The following is an 18,899-nucleotide window of genomic DNA, read 5'->3' on the forward strand; positions in this document are numbered from 1 at the left end:
TCTTTTGTTTATCTGCATCTCCCTCATCTTCCCAGAGCAACGAGATTTTTATCATTTTATCATTTATTTATGCACTAATCCACACCTGCCATTCTGGTGTGTGTGTGGGAGGGGGGACATTTTGCCAGCTGTTAGAGTTATCGTTTTATTTTCTTGTTTGTTGTTTCAGGCAACGGGTATTCAGAGTATTATGAGACACCGGAATATTCTGAGAACAAAGGTAAACACTGGCAATTCTACTCCACAATATTCGATGTGCTTAAAACATTCGATTCCATTGATGTGTGGTTGGTTTATAATTATTAAAAGATCGTATCCTGATTTAAATTTAAAATCGGAAAACAAAAGCCAACCCGATTCCTTAACATAAAATAAAATGGTACATGAGAAGCTCAGCTACCCACAGAGAGAGAGAGGACTTTGGCATTTGAAATCGCCTGAGATGCTACGTGAGACCGTCCATTCACAAAAAAAACCACATAAACTCTCAGTAGAGTTTTGAAATAAGTTTGCATTAGTTGTGAACTTGAAATTTTCGACTTCAGAGGTCTGAATATTCTAGATTAGCTAGCTGGTCGTCAGTGTGCATCAGCATCGTGTGACCTCAGCAACCTCTCGCTCGGTCATTGTCATGTCACACCAGTCGCCATTGGTGTCCTCAGCATGGCGCACCTCCACTTTCTCATGCCACTGTCATTCAAACCCTTTTTGAGATTTCAACCGCACTTCCATTACATTTTATTACAGTTTTCGGTTTCTTGCTTTATTTGGAAAATAAATATATTGTATTCTGCTTGGGATCCACGAGAAGGCTACAAACAAGCCAAAAGCAGTCTCAAAAATCCATCCGCATTACATAATTGTCTTTGCAGGCCTCCTTCACTCCCTCTCTCCAACCGTCCTCTATATCTTCTTTTTTTTAATCTCTTGATCTCTGTACTTCGGTCTCTGTCAGTTACCCATTCTCATTCATCAACCCCCATTTACTGAGTTTTTCACTGTCAGTAAAAAAACAAAACCGGGAACAATTTGTCTGCTTTTTCACTCTCGATTTCTTTCTCGGTCTTGAATGAGATTTCACTGGCTCAAAGTATTGTCTTCCATTAGCTTTGAAATATCTTCAGGACTTGCCTGTATTCTATTAGCAATACACAACTCTCCGGTGAACTCGCTGGAGACATGAAGACGCCTTCTTCATCATTACTTATTTATTTTCTTTGTGCCCTGTCTTCTTCCTTCTTTCAGCAACGTGTATCAGCATTATATTAATACTATAAACAGCAGAATCCAAATGCATTTATCGTATCGGATTTCGTCTTCAGAGGTTTAAAGCCGATCTTCTTTTTTGAGGTTGTTTTTTTTTTTTTCTCTGAAGATGTTTGTAACTAAATTATTAAAATGCGAAGATGAGGATCTCTTGATGGCAGCATGCACTTCCCACATCTCAGACACTCGTAGCTTTGTGGAAGAAATTTAGTGAGAGGCAAGATGTCCTCCTTTCTGTGAACATTCTAAGCTTGGTTATTTGCACGACAAAGCATTTCATGATCGCAAAACACTCAAGAACAATTCCATTATCGCAACAGACTAAAGAGTGCTGGTAGCGATAGTGATAGTGATAGTGATAGTGATAGTGCCACAGCAGTTCATGTGTAAGTCTGTGTGCATGCGTTTTCGTGGGCCTCTTTCATGCTTATCTCTGTTATGTGTGGCTGTGCGAGCGCGCGCGCGTGTGTGTATGTGTGTGTGCGCGTAAATAGGTAAAGATGGATGATTACGCATCTTGCCAGCCGGCAGTAGACTACAAGTGACAGAAAACGAAGCTGACTGCACTCTCCTGGCATCACTATGTAGGAGGGAGTCGGCAATTAAAGACTGCAGTCGCTAACAAGGTTGGAGACTAGAGTGCAGGGGACTAACCCGGAGGCAGGAGGTCGGCACGAAGGTCACCTCAGGAGTTAAGCAGCGAGACATCACTCGCCAGGAACCCTGAAACGTGGTGCCGCCGGGGATATGGATGAATATGAGGTTTCGGGGAAACCAGTCCCCCAGAGACCCCAAACACTATTTGACATGTCCTTCTCGATAACAAGAAAATGTAAACGCGGGTGTTTGAAATACCTTGGGGGACAGGATCCTGCACGAAATCTGCACTCATCCCTCCTTCTCCTCCCAGTCTGCGTGGCTCCATACATGATCTGCACATCAGCCTGGAGATACACAGCCACTAGAGCAAGTCTTACAAAAATGCAGAACAGCTATCCGGTGAAAAAAAGGTCGTTTGTTAAAGATAAGCTTGAAAAATGGCTAATGCGGTAAAGTCCGTGTTTACACGAACAGCAAGTGTAGCAGATGTGATAATAACTAAAAAGGTGTAAAAGTAACCTTCAATGTTATTTAAAACAAATAATTTCCATACCTTACAAATGTTGTACCTTTTTCACAGATCCTGATAATGAGGACAAAACTGTGCAGTACGCCACCGCGGCTCCAGTGTTAGTCGGTGTCATTGCTGTCGTCGTTTGTCTTCTTTATCGTCGGAGGATCAAAGCACGTCGGAAGAATGCAGCTCTTCGAGACTCTTCCCACAGAGAGGTATATTTGTTTGTATCTTTTAGAGATGTCATCTAGTTTTTGTGTCTGGTCCTTTTGCGTTCTTTTCTCTACAAGAAAATGCATCGTGATCAAATTACCTTTATCAATATATTCGGAGAGAGAGGAAAAGAGAGTAAAGAAATAATAATAAAGCGCCTTTCCAAAAATGTTCTCTTATCACTTTATATAAATCATACCAAGACTAACTCGTCAACCATGCACCCACAACATACACTCATACAGAAAGTAAATTACAGACACGCTATGCACGCTCAGGGTCAGGACAGGGTCAGAGTGAAGACCCGTCTTAAGTTCAGACTTACAGTTACAGTGGTAAGAGAATCAGTGACGAAGGCTGACGGGTAATCTGTTCCGAATGGCTTGGTAGGTCCATATGTCTTTGTCTTAGTGGCACTCGAAGAAGCTCGGTGTCAGATGAGCGAAGGACTTAGTATAGACTAGTGCGGGTGTATAGATGGGAGTGAGTTAGGAGAGGTACTGAGGACCAAAGCCACAAACGGCAGAGTAAGTAGCTTGTAGGCTTTACGGAGAGAAACTACACATCTGAATTCCTTTGCCTACGCAAGAGGTAATAGTGTGTGTGGGAGGGACATTAGGAAAAGCAGCAATAATAGGAGAAAAAGAGAGAAAAAATAGACAACAATTAAACACTCAAAACAACAAGAGAGGAAGCAATATAAACAGCAAACAATGAAACAACAATAAAAAGAATGGGAAAAAGAGTAAACAAAAACCAACACAAGATAAAAAGGAACAAAAGAACGAAAAATAAAAAAAATAAAAAAATAAAGAACGATTAAAAAAATTAAAATGAACAATAAAGAAAAACAGGGAAAAAAAACAAAAAGAAAAAAACTATAAAAACAAAAAACAAAAAAAACAACCAACAACAACAACAACGAGACAATGATGCACGAAGAGAATGAGAAATGAATGATGGTGTTGCAGTGCGGACTGTGTCAAGTTCTAGATTGCAGTCAAGTGAATATTTGCTCTTCTCGCCCTGGACAGTCTTCTTTATAAAAACAAGCTATCCCATGTGCCTCAGGAAATCAATAAGATGTCGCTTCTAAAAATGTAATTGTAATGGAGAATTTCGTAGTCAGTCGGAAAGGAAACTCAAATTTACGGAATAATGAGCTGGCTTGAAGAGGATCCTTACCAGCCAACAATTTTTGTAAAAAGAAATGTAATAAGAGAATCTAGGAAAGGGGCTGAGCTCTTATTCGGGTAGAAATTATCAGTGGTTCTTTACTCTCTACATTTTATCTTTTTTATAGTCTGAATGATATTTTTATATTGGTTCATGCTAAAACTTACAGCGAGTTTGATTGCTAGTGTATTAGTCATGCATCTGAAAACTTATGTTTGAAATATAAAACATCCTGTATTTTGTTAGCTTCTTTGTGACTTCTTGTTCATACTTCATTAGTAATGTAATGTTGATTTTGATTTTATCCTCTTGTTTCAAAATCATGCTGGAAGGATTTCACTTGGAGTTCAGAGATGCTTATTCCAAGTTAAAAATGCTTGTTCTTGATAGTTTAAAATGGAGGGAACTTTCAGCCTAATTCCAGATCATTCTGATTTTTGCAATGCTAATGGTTTTGCCCGACTCTTTTCCAAGTCTTTTATTTTTTCGTTTCGGTCTCCATTTAATCTCTGATTTTTTCCCTCGGTATGTTTAAACTATTTTGAGCAAGATCAGCCAGACTGGATACCGGAATACCCGTTATGAGAGCTAAAGACACAAACCTTCAGACATGGAAAGTGGTGACACTGTGATGTTTATACAGGGATCTGTGTCCACCAAAACTGGCCTTGACAGATTTCACTAGCATGGGAGTGAGTCATTGTATAAAACGACATAATGGCTTTGACTTTTTTGCACAGGACAGGATAGAAACGTCCACAAAGATGGCCGAGCAAGTGAAGGCCTTCCCGACTAATTCTTGTAAACGCTTTTTTTTTTTGTCTATTATCCCAGTGTCTCACGTGCGTGACAGTAATTGTTTTTTTATGGGATTGTAGGATTTCACGGGCATTGCACCATAGAAACAGTCCAAGGATAGGTCGTAAGAAGACAATGCTGGACTCAAAGCCGGACACCAAAGTGATAAGCAGCCCAGACAAGCAGTCGATGTTTATGCATCTTCTGAGTGGTTGCTAGCTTTGAAAAATGAGTAGAGTGCCGCCATGTGTGGCAAGATTTAGAATCTTGATATTAGAAGCTTACAGTCAACCACCTCCACGCCACCCCACAATAAAAAATTCAGTGAGTTTCAGCTTGAGTGATTCGGGTAATACTGTGAGAGACGGAACTTTCACTTCTGTCCTTCAGACCAGGTTTCAGAAATTCTTGGCATAGAAAATACTGGCCGTGGTGAGGAAGAAAAATAATTGAAGTGGAGCAAACATCATCCCCTCTCCTCCCGAACATACATATGCACTCTTGTGACCTCAGTTTCAGTGTATGCCTGTTCGTATGTCCTCTCTCCAAAATATCACCGACGCTATAAATAGTATCTGGCTTCTTCTCTCTTTTCTTGATATTTCGTGTAAAATCTATTAATGTCTTGCCTCCCAAGATTTATGCCAGTTGTCATGGCATTTACTCTCAGAAACAGACATTTAGGAAAGACATGAGACAGGATGAGTAACTTGTACCTTGTCTCTTGTCCTTCAGGCAGCGTTTATGACATCTTCTTTTCTCATAATAGACTTCACTTTATTTCCGTTGTTTTGTAATCACTTATTTTTGTTGCATATTCATCATAAATTTGAGAGGAAGAGATATGCAAGATACGTATATTTAGTGCTAATAGCAGGCCCTCCCTCCTTGCTGATATGTGTGCTGGTGTTATGTCCTGCAGTGCTGCTTTATTACTGTGAAAAGTGTTCTTGCTCAAACCTTGCTAATACCTCCAGTGGCTGCAAACTTCTCTCGACCTTTTGGGTTAGGCGAAACTTGACTGTAAAGGTCATTTTTAACCGAGGACACGTGGACAATGAAAGACAGGCTTGATGCACCCAGAGAATGTCCAAATTAGCATTATGTTACTAAGAATTGACGATTTACGAGTCTTAAGGAGTTATTATTTTATTCTTCTCGAAAAAGAAAAAAAACCCACAAAGGGTCGAGGTCTGTTCTCCTTATTGTTTTTTTACAGACATAATCTTTTGAGTGCTTTTATTTTGATGACACAGGAAATAAACCCTTGTACGAAAAGACGGTGACGAAAGAGGAGGCAGCTTTGCTTGTGGCGGACGAATACGAGATCGACTACTCAGCTCTGCACTTCACACAGACGGTTGGCGAGGGCGCCTTTGGCAAAGTCATGAAGGCAGAGCTCAACCTCAGTGTGGCCTGCTCCTACGGAGCTTTGTCTGCTGCTCCCAAAGTGGTGGCAGTGAAGATGCTGAAAGGTGAGTGACCCGAGAGCACTTTGCAGGTGTAGTCCAGTGTCATGTGGCAGGCATGTTTGGCATGTGGCATTGGAAGTGTGGCACTTGTTAGTATAAGTATGGTATAATACTGCCAGTGAGGCACTTGGGGCTGCAATAGGGACATCGGGCAGGGTAGGTGTACCTTGTGGCAGTGCTGAAAGCTGGGGTGCAGGGATATGTCCATCGAGAACTGGCATCGATGGCTTTGACCAACATGGGAAGCGATTCTAATAGGTTCTGGCCACTTTTATCAGCGATATTCTTAACTCCTCTTGCTCAAGCCACTAGTCTAGCTTTCACCTCCTTCTAAAAGAGTCTTGCACCTTCCGCAACTCATCTCTGCAAGCAAGAACCGTGACTTGTCCTGCATGGTGCTACATCTACATGGAAGTTATAGAGTCCGTGGAGCTACATAAATACACATGCATGGACGTGCATGCATATCTGTTCAAGCAGAGAGAAAGAAAGAAGGAGTGAGAGACGGAGAAAAAAATACGTTGACGATACTCCTCCAGATGTACCTAAAAAACCGTTACTCCTGTAAGCCGTCTGCCGCAACCTTTCCGGTCAAAAATGTGTCTGGTAAAGAAATCCCTTCAAAGGATATTTTTTTTGTCGGCAGAAGCACTTTGGTGGAGAGCAGTTTTTGTACTTCTCACACAAAAATCTGTCTGACCTTTTCTTGTGTTTTTCTACTGTCAGCAAAATTTTTCTTGCACGATAATAATTGTTGAAGAGGTTAGACCTTTTCAGGGGGTAGTGAAGCTTTCCATACACCCTCCCTGTTTTGTCTTAAGATAATATGTGCTGGCTAGATGTTTTAACATGGGTACAAAATACCATCTTTCGACGACGAGTGGGTTGGTACGTGTGTACTTTCGGGAGTGAGTCTGGGTAGATGCGTGCGCTTGCTGGCGGTGGACCGCACGTGACTGACTGACGTCACCATGTCTGGCAGACCACGCCACCCCAGACGAACGTCGGAACCTGCTGCTAGAGATCGACGCCATGAAGCAGCTCGGTCAGCACCAGAACATCGTCTCCATCATTGCTTGCGTCACTTCCGCTCCTCGCTTGTGTCTCGTCATGCACTACTGCCCGCTGGGCGATCTCCGCAACTACCTGCGCAACCGTCGCATACAGGTCAGTCAACGGTAGAGAACTTGATGATGTGTTGTATACAGGTAAGACAGTGTGGAAATATTACCTGTAATGCACCTTACGAAGGTAAGTCAAGGTTAAAAAAAAACTTCCAGCGGCACGCTGCGCAGGTGAGCGACCTGGTTGAGTGACGTCATACGTTTGGACGGTTTAAAGCAAAAAAATAGGAAGGTAGAGAACGATGGAGCATTGAACTGAATAAGGAAGAGAATAAAAAGAAAAAGAAGTAAATATAAAAAAAGTTGATGTCGATAGCTAAACTAGTGAAGTCAGTACACCAATTATTGTCATTTCTGAAGAGGAAAATCAATGCAAATTTTATGAACATGTAATTTAGAGATAATTACATTAGGATATCTCGTTATTATGTTATTTGACTTGTTTAGGTCTATATTTGTTTATTTGCTTTGACGTAAAGATTTGAACACTTTATCTTTCTGTTATTTTACGTTTTTCTTGCAAACACATGGATGCTAAAGGTAGCAAAATCTTTCCTAAGTTTTCAGATTATTTTGTAAATGTCTAAAACACAACACAGATACGCTCAGGGGGACAGTAAATATAAAATAATAGGAGGCTTATATAAAATGGAAAGTAAAAGAAAAACATTGCAGTGTAGGTGAAAAGTATATTACAAGCCGCTACCATTAATAAAATGACCGATTTCAAGAGAGGGATTACAACAGTTGTAAACAGGAAATGAAAGGGCGTTTTCAAAAAATGGAGTGTCATAACGAACGGCAACATGTATATCATGGACATGTTTTACAAGGGAGAAGGAGAAAGACGAGACAAAATGCAGGCGCAGGGATGAGAATAAATAAGAATTGTAAATTGGAAATGTACAGAGTGATACCGATGACGCAGTGAGGCGTGAAGGACGACAGGGGAAAAGCTAATGGGACGGTTATGCACAGACGAGAAGGGGTTGGGAGGTACACGGGAGAGGGAGACAGCAGAGGTTAAGTGCCTGACCCGATGCCATGCTTCCGGATGACGACACGCGCTGTGTGGACTAATTATGAGGCAGTCAAGAGTATACTAACCCCGTACAGAGCCCCAGCATCAAAAGGACGCAAAAACGTTAATTAAAACTTCACAAAAGGGTTAATATTAAACCGAGAATAGAGTAAGAATATAAAATTGCGCTGGATTTAGGAAATACTTTTTTGTAAGTTCTAATAAGCCGCTATATCATGTATAATGAATGCATTTTATGCAGCCAATGTCAGTCGTTCATTATTCGTCCTTTAACTGGTACTTTCTTTATTTGGTCACCGCGTGATTGATATCCCTCTAAGACATTTTGAAGGACAGTCTTTTAAATCGACAGTCCGTTGCTGGGTCACGTGACCGAACCAGAACAGTTGCAAGTATGGATTCTTGTGTCCCACGAGTGTGGCGGCTGTGCGTCGTACAAAGCCATTCATTGTATGTTCTCGGTGTGAGATTCAGAACAGCTTTCTCGGGCACTTGTTTTCCAATGTCTGGACTTTCCCCATCAGACGCACAGTTTCACATCCGTAAAGCAGGACCGGCACATGGGAATTGTACAGATTGTACTTGATAGTCATCCTGACTGTGTCCAGCTGAGACATTGCTGCTGTTGCTGTCGTGGAGGTGTCGTCCTTTTGGAGAAGGTGGTTGAACCCACACACCGCTTAGATAATCAATAATGTAAGGTTGTCTTGGTAACAAAGAGGGGTCTAAATTAAAGATTAATAACTCTGATTGTTCAAATTTGTGAGATGTCTTTCCTTCTTGGCGCCCCCTAGCGTCGAGCTCGGACAGAATGGCGGCCGTCCTCATACCTCATAAATCTGAGGCACTTCCGCGTGCTTGTGAACACGGGGCTATTCTCACCTTGTGGCACTAGCAGCTTCTTATTTGTATTCATAAGCACTTACATTAAGAAAAAAAAACTGACTAAAAAAATGTACATAAATGAAAAGTATGTCATAACCCTTCTAATTAATGCAGAGATGGGAAGAGGTACCAAGTGGCATTATCTTCCTCCTTGCTTCGTGTTTCTAGTATTTGTTGGCTCTTTTTCTTCTTGTCTTTCTTATTCTTTTCCTGACATCGCAGTCTCTTGTAATTACACAAAGCTTTACGAGTAAAATAACATGAAAATCGTGAACAGTTAGCGAGATTCTAAATCGATTCCAATATTTTCTAACTGCATCTTCAAGTCAACTCAACACCCCAGGTTTTGTGATAATGACGACACGAGACATGCAATGCTCGTGAATTCTTTAATATTTGTGAGGTTTAATTGGGCCAAAAACAATTGGTGCGCAATCTTAAACGACATAAAAATATAAAAAATAAAGCGGAATTTACACTCCTCACACATAAAATTGAACGATGTTTTTGCTACTAAAAAAATTAATAGTTTAATCTTCTTTTCCTTTTTGCGATTGTTTTCTTCGAGTTGCTAGCTTCAGCTCTGTATGTCAATAATACTTGATATGAACAACCAGTACTCCCACCATTCTATAGTGGAAACATGTGGTGTGCTTGCTGCAGAACTCCAAGATTCAGGAGAAGAGTTCCAGCACTTCGACTTCTACCTCCGGTCCCACAATTCACCTCAACTCTGGAGACAGCGGCATCAGCTACGCCAGCAACAAGTCGGCATCACACAAAGTTCGTGGTGAGGGTAGAAATATTAACTTCTTATTGTAAGCGCTCAGAGACCCATTCTAACGAGCTCACGTGACAAACAAGAGATCCTCTGACCCAAAAGGCGATTTTCCAAACTATTTCCAGATAAGGTCCAAGCTCCATCCTACAACCGCAAGACGAGTACAGCAGCAGCTAGTGGAGAGTCGGCCACCGCCTCATCCAGAGACAACACTGGTGAGCAGCTACCTTGGCCTTTATCTCACTTATCTCACTATCTCACCTACCCCATCTGTTTTTCTCTCTCCAGGCATAAATCTGTATCCTGGATGGCTAGCAGACTATTTTTTTTTCAATTAACTCCTAGAACGAGGGCTATCGACAGAATCACTTCCGGTTTAGCGAACGACGACAATAGCTATGTCAGCAGAGTCTGCGAGAATAGCAACAATAAATAAACAGTCAGGATGGTGGTTTGTACTGTTGCGTGGAAGGATGCCACTGTGCAGTGTCAAATGTTTCGGTGTAAGTTTTTTGTTAGCCTCCGCGGGTAAGTATATCGACAGAGCAAGACGAGTGGCGAGCGGCTCTCATTCATGCTCTAGGCCGTTCAGACAAAAGTTTCAATCTGTCGTGAGCCAAGATTTGTTTGAAGCGGAAGTCAGACTGTCAACTGCTAGCCGAGACTAGCACAGAGAACTTCGCAAGAGGCCGAGCGTTGGTCTCGGCATACAGTCAGCCATCCACCTATACACGTCCGTGCTCGTAGTGAGCAGAAGTTTCTATTTACATTTCTTCCTGCCATCTTTTTTCCAACATAGACATGACAAGGATGTTTTTTTTAGCGCAGTTAAAGGTCTACTAAAGTGCAGGTTTGTTTTGAAATGACAGGGTAGAGCTGTGTACAAAGTAGTGATTGAATACTATCTCTGCGATCTCGGAATGAAAGTTTACACACAACCCTATGCAGGCCAAACCTGTGACGTCACAAATGTCAACGGATCGTCAAATTTACATACGGTCTCAGCTCTCCCGTTGGTTGTACCCTGAAAAGTATCCATTTACATTTCAGATATCTTTCCCCCTATTTCTGTGCACGGTGACGATGTAAGACGTATTCCAAGAACGATTATAGACTTGAAGATTAAGTTTCTTCCCTTAGTTGTTTTACCTGTCAATCGTCAAAATAAAATTACCTTTCCTTCTGGTAACCCACTTGACCTTTAAGTCTCGATTAGCCTTGTATGCATTTCTTGTTGTTGTCATCTAGACAAAGCTGCTTCTTAAAAATCAAATTATCAACACGGTTTCACTTTTCGTGGCTTGCTGCAGAGCTCTTGACGCTAGGGGGCGACACAGAATCCATCTCGCAGACAACCTTACTATCGTTTGCTCGTCAGATTGCTCTGGGGATGGTAAGTGCCGTGCGACTTCAGCAACCGAAGCTTAGCGATGATTATGGCTTTTTTTTGCGAGAGGAACCTAGATTACCCACAAGATATATGTGTTTCAAGTACACCGCCCCCACGAACTTTGGGCATGATGTGTTGTATTTTTGTTTTAGTGGACGGTTAACTTTGGAGTAATCGTGATAAGTTAGTTTTGAAGGAGAGATTTAAAACACTCTGCATTGGAACTGATCAACTGTCTCTGTCGCTTTAAAACAAAGAAATAAACTAAATGAGATTTTCTGTTTTTAGGCAAGAGATTAGAACTGAGTATTTCTTTTATTTGATGGAGTCTTGCAACTACAACCAAAGGATGTTGCAGGAATACCTGGCACAGCGCAAATTCATCCACCGGGACCTGGCGGCGCGCAACATACTGCTGTACAGCCATCGTCAGCTCAAAATCTCGGACTTCGGACTCGCGCGAGATGTGTACGAGACGAACATGTACCAACCGACTTCCGCCCGCAAATTACCCTACAAGTGGATGCCCATAGAGTCCATCTTCGACCAGGTCTTCACCATTAAGAGTGACGTGTATGTTTCGGCCTGCCATCGTATGATTCTAGACATTTACCGAACTTTGTCAGTACCAACTACAAAATATCATAATCATCATCTATCATCAATCACCAGCAATCATTAGACATCGTCATACATCCATCCATTATCAATCTCTAATGAAGCCGCCTTTAATCCTAATTATATCCTAACAAAAAAAAGCTTTGTTTGACCTTTGACCTGTGTCTTCAGTTGGTCTTATGGCATCGTATTGTGGGAGATCGTGACGCTCGGCGGGTCTCCGTATCCCGGCATTCCTAACAAAGACTTGTTCCGGTTACTGAAGGAAGGCTACAGGATGGAGAAACCCGAGAACTGCAGCCCGGAGATGTACGGAATAAATTCATTTCTACTCTAATTTTTTTTTACAATTTTTATTCTCAAATTCTCTTTTTGATGTTTTCAGCTATGTTTCCGTGGCACTTATTACCAATACATTGACAACTGGGTGTCATGGGTTCAGATATTGGCACACTGTTTTTTTTCTTACATGTGTCAGTTGTCTTAAATGCCACGGGAAAGCCTAAAATAAGTACGATACTACTTTATAAAGTCTCTGGAATTTTTTTTTTTAATAAATGTAACTTAAATTATAAAAGTGTGAGAGGCACTTTTGGAAAAAAAAATATAAAATAGTATTGTTTTATGTCAGTATTTCTAAGTGTACCCCTCACATTTTTCTCTTTTAAAGTTATGTATATTTAAAAAAATCCCGACACCCAAGGAAAACATATTTTATCCTTTTAGCATATTTCAAATAGAAGTTTGTTTTCAAAACTATTTTTACTTATTTTAAACTGTCTTTTTGAAAAAAAAAATTATCAATATTTTTTGCTTTATTTTGTGAATGTTTCCCCTTCCTTAATTTAATATGAAGTATATATAAATTATGAACATTAAATTTAAAGAGTAACTGGGAGAAAACACGTCTATGTAGTCTTCTTCTGTTTCTTTTCCTCCTCTTCCATTTCATTCTTCGTGCCATCTGCTTTGATAACTAAGACTAGTAATCTATAGTGATCTCCATGAATGTGGCCTATAAAATCCCATACAAAATTACATTTTATAAAATTACTGCTAGTTGGCCGTTGGCTTTGATTTAATATTACATTGTCACCGGAAATGAGAAACTGGTAGAAAATTTAAGAACGTCTAGGAGGACGGAAAAAGGGTGAAAAATCGATCACAAAATTCGAACTAGACATAATTACTGACATATTGAGTTACTTAAAAATGGGTGAGGAGAAAAATCACTCATTTTAACTGGTGACATAATACTCGCGAATTGAATTTTTTGTCGTCGAGCCTCGTGTTCATTTTATAATGTCGTTCTTCGGAAGGAAATCAATGCTCTTTAGTGATCTCTTTGCCTGTAAGGCTTTCGCTGGAACAATTTTTTTCATTAAAAAAAAAACAGTAGCCTTTGTGTAAATGTAGACGCACTTATTCTTAAAATTAATCATTCATATAATACACATAAGACCTCTCTGAAATAATCGTTTGCTTCATTCCCCTCCGGACTTGTCTGTCTGCATTTTCTGCTTACTTTTACTTCTGCTGATTCCCACCCACTGAATGAATGCGACTGTTGAGAAACGCGTGAAGTGGTGGTGGTGGGTGCTGCTGTACTAGTGCATCCTTGTGTGCTGGCAGCTACAAGATGATGCTGTCCTGCTGGCACCCCAAGCCCGAAGACCGACCCTCCTTCACCGAGCTGCGCACCAAGCTAGAAAGGTCACTAGAGGTCACCGAGTCCTACATTGACCTCAACATCGCCGTCAGTGAGGACTACTACCACCACGACGCAGAGTCCACGTAAGTTTTCTCCAGGAACATTTCGGAAAGAATTCTTAGGAGAGACTCAAATAATGTCAATAATATAAATTAACACAATGTCAATAATATAAATTGACTCAAAATGTCAATGATATAAAGGAGGGTTTCATCATGCCAGAAAAGGGACGCTCGATGCCCCCTACATTTGACGAATTTTTTTCTTTTTTCTCTCGGCAAGGAGATAGTGTGTGTATGGGTGTGTGCGTGCGCACGCGTTGGATTCTGGGAGCAGAAATAATGTCATCAACGTTAGTAACATAAAACGATGACCCTGCTAGCTTTGTAATGTAGGCCAGTTTATCAGCCCTTTCGACCTTCGCCCATCGACAGATTTCGTCGTCGAAGGATACAAGTTGGAAGCTTTGCTAAATGTTGGCTCAGCTCTTTGAGTTGCAACTGATAACCTTTAGGCATATGGTTAGAGCAAAGACACTTCGTGTGCAAGAGCTCTTTGGCTGAAGCCACCTGTCATGAGACATCTTGTCAACACACTTAGCTAGAACTGGGCGAGCATGACTGCAATAGGAGTTGCATATGCCATTTCCTTCTACAGATAAATGCCAAATTCCATTTTCAACTAGAGATTTGTGCGTCTGTGTGAGCGAGCGTATGCATAATATATAGAGAGAGAGAGAAAGAGAAGAGTTTAACGGACCAGAAACATTTCCCAAAGCACAATTTTTAGAAGAGAGCTAACCACTGCGTTAGCTGTAGTATACCGTTTGCTTATACAGTACCCGAGCTTGTAGTAGTGGACAGTGGTGGTAGGAGTGATGACTGGGGTTCATATTCTAATTATTTTATAGTTCCATTGCTGTGTCTGCCTAGCAGCGATGGAGCAGATCCTTTCGGCTCGGCTAGGACATCGTCAGAAGACCACCACCATTGCCAGGCACTGGATAGCTCGCAGACGGCCATCGCTGACGTTCACGAGCGCAGCAGTTTCCATGGCGACGCACCAAGCGCCCCTCCTCGGAACGATACCTCCACTGTGACCAGAAAAGCTTCTCTCCTTGGGTTCAGGCCCAAGAGCTTGCCCTCAGTCATCTTTCCGGACATCGACCTCGGCAATGGAAGTTTTGTACCGAAACCTCGGAGCCTCGATGGCCGCCCTTGTTGCCTAGGCAACAGCCAACCCTTGATGGCGCATTCGGCGAAGATGTCACGTGATCTCTGTCAGGCTGAAGCGGGGCTCGTCAAAACTCCGACTGCGACATTGCCGGACAGCAGCGGATCATCCACGGATCTCACCTGCGATTGCGAGTCGCCCGTCAGCCTCAGTGACGTGTCTGTGACGTCAGACAGCAAGGCGCACGTGCAGCACGCACCGTCCTTGACCTACGGCCTGATCAGCCTGCTGGGGAAGACCGGGCAGCTTAGGCGGGGCAAAGGTCGGGACGAGCGCCAGTCCCTCAGCCTCACTGAGGTCAGCATGATCGAAAGAGTGGGGATGGATGTGGACCACTTTGACCTGCGCCCGGGCCGCCTCTCGTACGCGCAGTTGTGAAATGGACCGCAGTCACAGAGGCAGTCACGTGGGCTAACGGCGGGCAAATTGACTGCGTGCTAAACATGTCAGCAAGACGAGATCATAGGTCTGACACCGACAGCTGACAGTGAATGCTGCCCAATTCTCGCAAAAAAAAAAAAACAAACAACAACAAAACAAACAAAAACAAAACGCAAAGCACACACACATCCTTTATTTTGTGGTGGAAACAAACGGAGCGAAAATAACTTTTGTACAAAGAAATGTTTGCACAGATGAAGAAAAAGACGAGCGTGTGAAAATTAATTTAAATTGAATATTTATTACGATGTCATTTGTTGGTATAAAATTGTACAATAAAAACAGAACAAAAATTATCCGTATTATATAAAAGGTGCGCGCTACAGGACTATTCATATCTGATTATTATTTTGCAGATAGAATACTGTTGAGTAAATAATATTCTTGAAATCTATCACTGTCAGCTAACTTATTTATGCAATCTGGTCTATAATAATTAAGCAGGTATTTAAAAATAAGTAGAAACATCTTTTCATTTCCTACATCGCCGTTTGACCAAACCTTAGAAAATACGAAGTTATCTGACATCTTTGACAATGATATACATAGCTTTGTAGTACAACTGTATGGCTCAACATGGTTTTGATATATGATTTTCCATTTCATTAAGCCAGATGTTAGGAGGCGGTAGGGATACAGGTGTTGCTTTAAACCAGTATCTAACAGCACGACGAGCACACTGTACATTGAGTAGCGACCAAGTTGATAGAACGTGAGAGAGAATGAGAAAGAGAGTGTGAGAGAGAAAGAACTGACAAACTGGTATTGAAACCATAGCCTCCTTTTTGCCAAAGCGTGCATTAACAACCATGTTTTTGGTAAAAAGCATGAAACACTGCGCACATCATGCCGAGCATCGTGAACTTTCCTGTCTTTCGCCTGTCTTGCCGAGTCACAAACTGTTTTTCTGTGTGACAACAATTTTTGCGAGAAACTTCCCCCCTACTCCCACCAACTTCTTCAAAAAGGAACTGCTGATGTATGTGTGTCGCTTCTGTACTTTATGAAGTCTACCTTCCATGCCTTTTCTGCCTTCTTGGAACTGTAACAGGTCTTGGCATCGCTGTCGTCGTCTTGTGCCCGTTACACATCTTGGCAAGCTGTGTGCTACATGTGTTGTTGTGTCAGCTCCATGCTGCATGTCTCGGTGTACTCGTGGACACACTCTACTGGCGCCAGTCCACGGTAAGACATGTCCTTTGGAGAACAGTATGGACTACCAGACTGTGATTGCGGTATCAATGCATTGGTTTAAATATTATTGTTGGAATTAAATAATTATATATATATCAAGGCAATTAGAGTATTATTTTAATTAGCTTTAAGCTGCTGGTTTGACTGAGATGACATCCTTCCACTGCAATAAAGATAGTAAGGGAAGGCTGTAAAGGGTTGTTGACAAATATACAGTTCCTATAATGTTCACATTTTAGCACTAAAACATACATGTCGTTAAGGTATGAACAGTTCTTAATTAATAGGACTGGTTGATACTTACAAATATTTGGGGGAGGGATTGATGGCGTTGCAGAAAAAGAAGAGACTGACGATTAATTAATGGATAATTAATGTAACACATGAGGAATAATTAGATTGACACGGTGGACATGTGATAAGCTGTGCATCAAGTTCAATGTGTCGATACCTTTTGGAGAAACATCTGTAATACAGTTATATTTGTCCATATTCATCGGAATTGTCCTCGTGGACCATGGGTGGTGTTTCCATGGCAACTGGTCTTCTGGTATGTCTCCAGTGTCTCTTGTGCGACAACTATAATTAAACGTGCACAAGTTGACACTAATGTTTCTACTAATTTAAATACAATTTTCACCTGCTTGACCAGCAACATTTTCTTGGTGGAAGTGCATTCAGCTTTTTGTGTACGCTGAGTACTGTGTTCAACAAACATTTTATTTTAAACAGAAATAAACTAATTGTTCGGTGTTGTGTAGTTTAAAAAAGCCATTATTTGTGCAAATGAACAGACAAGATGCCCGCGACTTCGCGAGCTGTTGAGACTATTGAATATACTGTGAAAGATGTGTATGTATGTTAGGTTGAATTTTTGGACCCAAACCAGATTGGGAAAAGCATCTGTATCTACTGCCAGACCGCATTACAAAGTGCCTAACAAAGACTAAATGTCTTGTTCCTGACTGCTGTGTTACTTTTAGTCTGAGGTCTTCACTGACAAGCTCTTCAAACAAGTGAAGGTCTCGCATCCACTGTCTCCAATGAACGTCTCTCCTGTCTGCTCACAGTACAGCCGCTAGAGGAACAGAAACTCTTTTTGTAATAATTATTATTGCAAATCTTGAGGAAAGAAGTAAATGTGTTATTTTCATCATTTTATTTATTTGTTAAAAGTTCAATCTCAGCTTCATTTTCTTCACCAAGCGCTGTCCATAGCCTGGAATCTGGTCACGTGATACTCCGGTCACACCCACATGGAATGTCACCACTGGCAGGAGGCAAACAGTCGGCAGAGGATGTCACAGCTGTGATACAAAGTCAAGTGACCTTCCACAGCTGCTGTTGACATTGTTTGACACCAGTAAGAATTGTTGGCGAGGTGCTTTTGAAACAGTAAATGTTCTTGAAAAGGCGATGAGTATTTTTTACTTCAAAGCTGTTGAGCAGAATTACAGAAATTACTTACCGGTTTGGTTTTCTTTTGTCGAAAGAGTCGTCTTGGCTAAGAAAAAGAAAATCGCCTTAGATAATGATTGTGATGATGCTGATCACAATGAGCCAGAGGATGACTCTACTTGTGTTTATGTGATATATCTCTTGTAGTTGAAAAACTGACCTCTGTCATTAGAAAACAGATTTATTATACCATTTCTCTTGCAGCTATTATTTTAATGATTTCCGGTGAAAAAATGAACCATCTTTAATCTCTTTCCGGTTACTGCTTACTGATACTGATGTCAGCTGGCCCTCGTCTTCGCTCTCTATTGATATTCGGAGTCTGAGAAGTACAGTGAGCGAGTGAGTGAGTGAGTGAGTTTGTTATATTGTCCGTTAAAACTACGTTATCGTTGCTGCTACAGCTCCAGTTGTCTTCTTTTAAAATGTGAGTTCCTTGATGACATGTATTTCTGTTTCACCGCTCAAACTGTTGTATTAAGTGTTGGTGCCAGAGGTTAATGAAAACGTTTTGTTACTGCTCAACTTCAACATTTTAGTTTGATGCCATTTATTGTTTCTCTTTCTTTGTTTTTGTCGAAATGGGTGTTCAGTGAGGTGGTGTTACGTTAATATCATCCTTTGCCCGGAGAAAATCTGTTATGAAATAGTGTTTTACAAAATGCTTGTTCAGACGGTACACAGGGCAGCGCTGCTGCGTCACAAGGGCAAGGGTCACAGTGTTACAGTCCAGCTTGTCCGTTACATGCTGTTTTGATGTCGTCTAACGATGAATACGTGTTGTTATCAGCAGGGTTTCCATGCAACCATGCTTTTCGATCGTCGTGTTCGAAGATATCTGGTGTGATTCGTAAACTATACTGTTTCGGTCATTGGAGTTATGAATTGTGCAAGACGGTATTTAAGGTCAACTACGATATGTAAATTGTACATTTGACAGGCTTTGAGGTCGGGTTTGGTTTGCAAGCTGTATATTTGACAGT

General features: G+C 41.3%; 1 protein-coding gene across 1 annotated transcript in view; it reads left to right on the top strand.

Annotated features, from left to right (window-relative positions):
• LOC112563991 (tyrosine-protein kinase receptor torso-like) overlaps positions 1-15,375 on the top strand; it is a 31,528-nt gene extending 16,153 nt beyond the window's left edge. Inside the window, exons 12-24 of the mRNA XM_025238495.1 lie at positions 170-220; positions 2,447-2,595; positions 4,510-4,570; positions 4,958-4,999; positions 5,824-6,042; positions 7,022-7,206; positions 9,754-9,880; positions 9,997-10,086; positions 11,182-11,264; positions 11,620-11,834; positions 12,051-12,188; positions 13,512-13,673; positions 14,526-15,375. Coding sequence (XP_025094280.1) covers positions 170-220; positions 2,447-2,595; positions 4,510-4,570; positions 4,958-4,999; positions 5,824-6,042; positions 7,022-7,206; positions 9,754-9,880; positions 9,997-10,086; positions 11,182-11,264; positions 11,620-11,834; positions 12,051-12,188; positions 13,512-13,673; positions 14,526-15,201 — 2,198 coding nt within the window. The 3' untranslated portion in view covers positions 15,202-15,375. The remainder of the gene's footprint in view (positions 1-169; positions 221-2,446; positions 2,596-4,509; positions 4,571-4,957; positions 5,000-5,823; positions 6,043-7,021; positions 7,207-9,753; positions 9,881-9,996; positions 10,087-11,181; positions 11,265-11,619; positions 11,835-12,050; positions 12,189-13,511; positions 13,674-14,525) is intronic.
• Positions 15,376-18,899: the final 3,524 nt, after the last annotated feature.

Source organism: Pomacea canaliculata, linkage group LG5, assembly GCF_003073045.1.
Source record: "Pomacea canaliculata isolate SZHN2017 linkage group LG5, ASM307304v1, whole genome shotgun sequence".
NCBI lineage: Eukaryota > Metazoa > Mollusca > Gastropoda > Architaenioglossa > Ampullariidae > Pomacea > Pomacea canaliculata.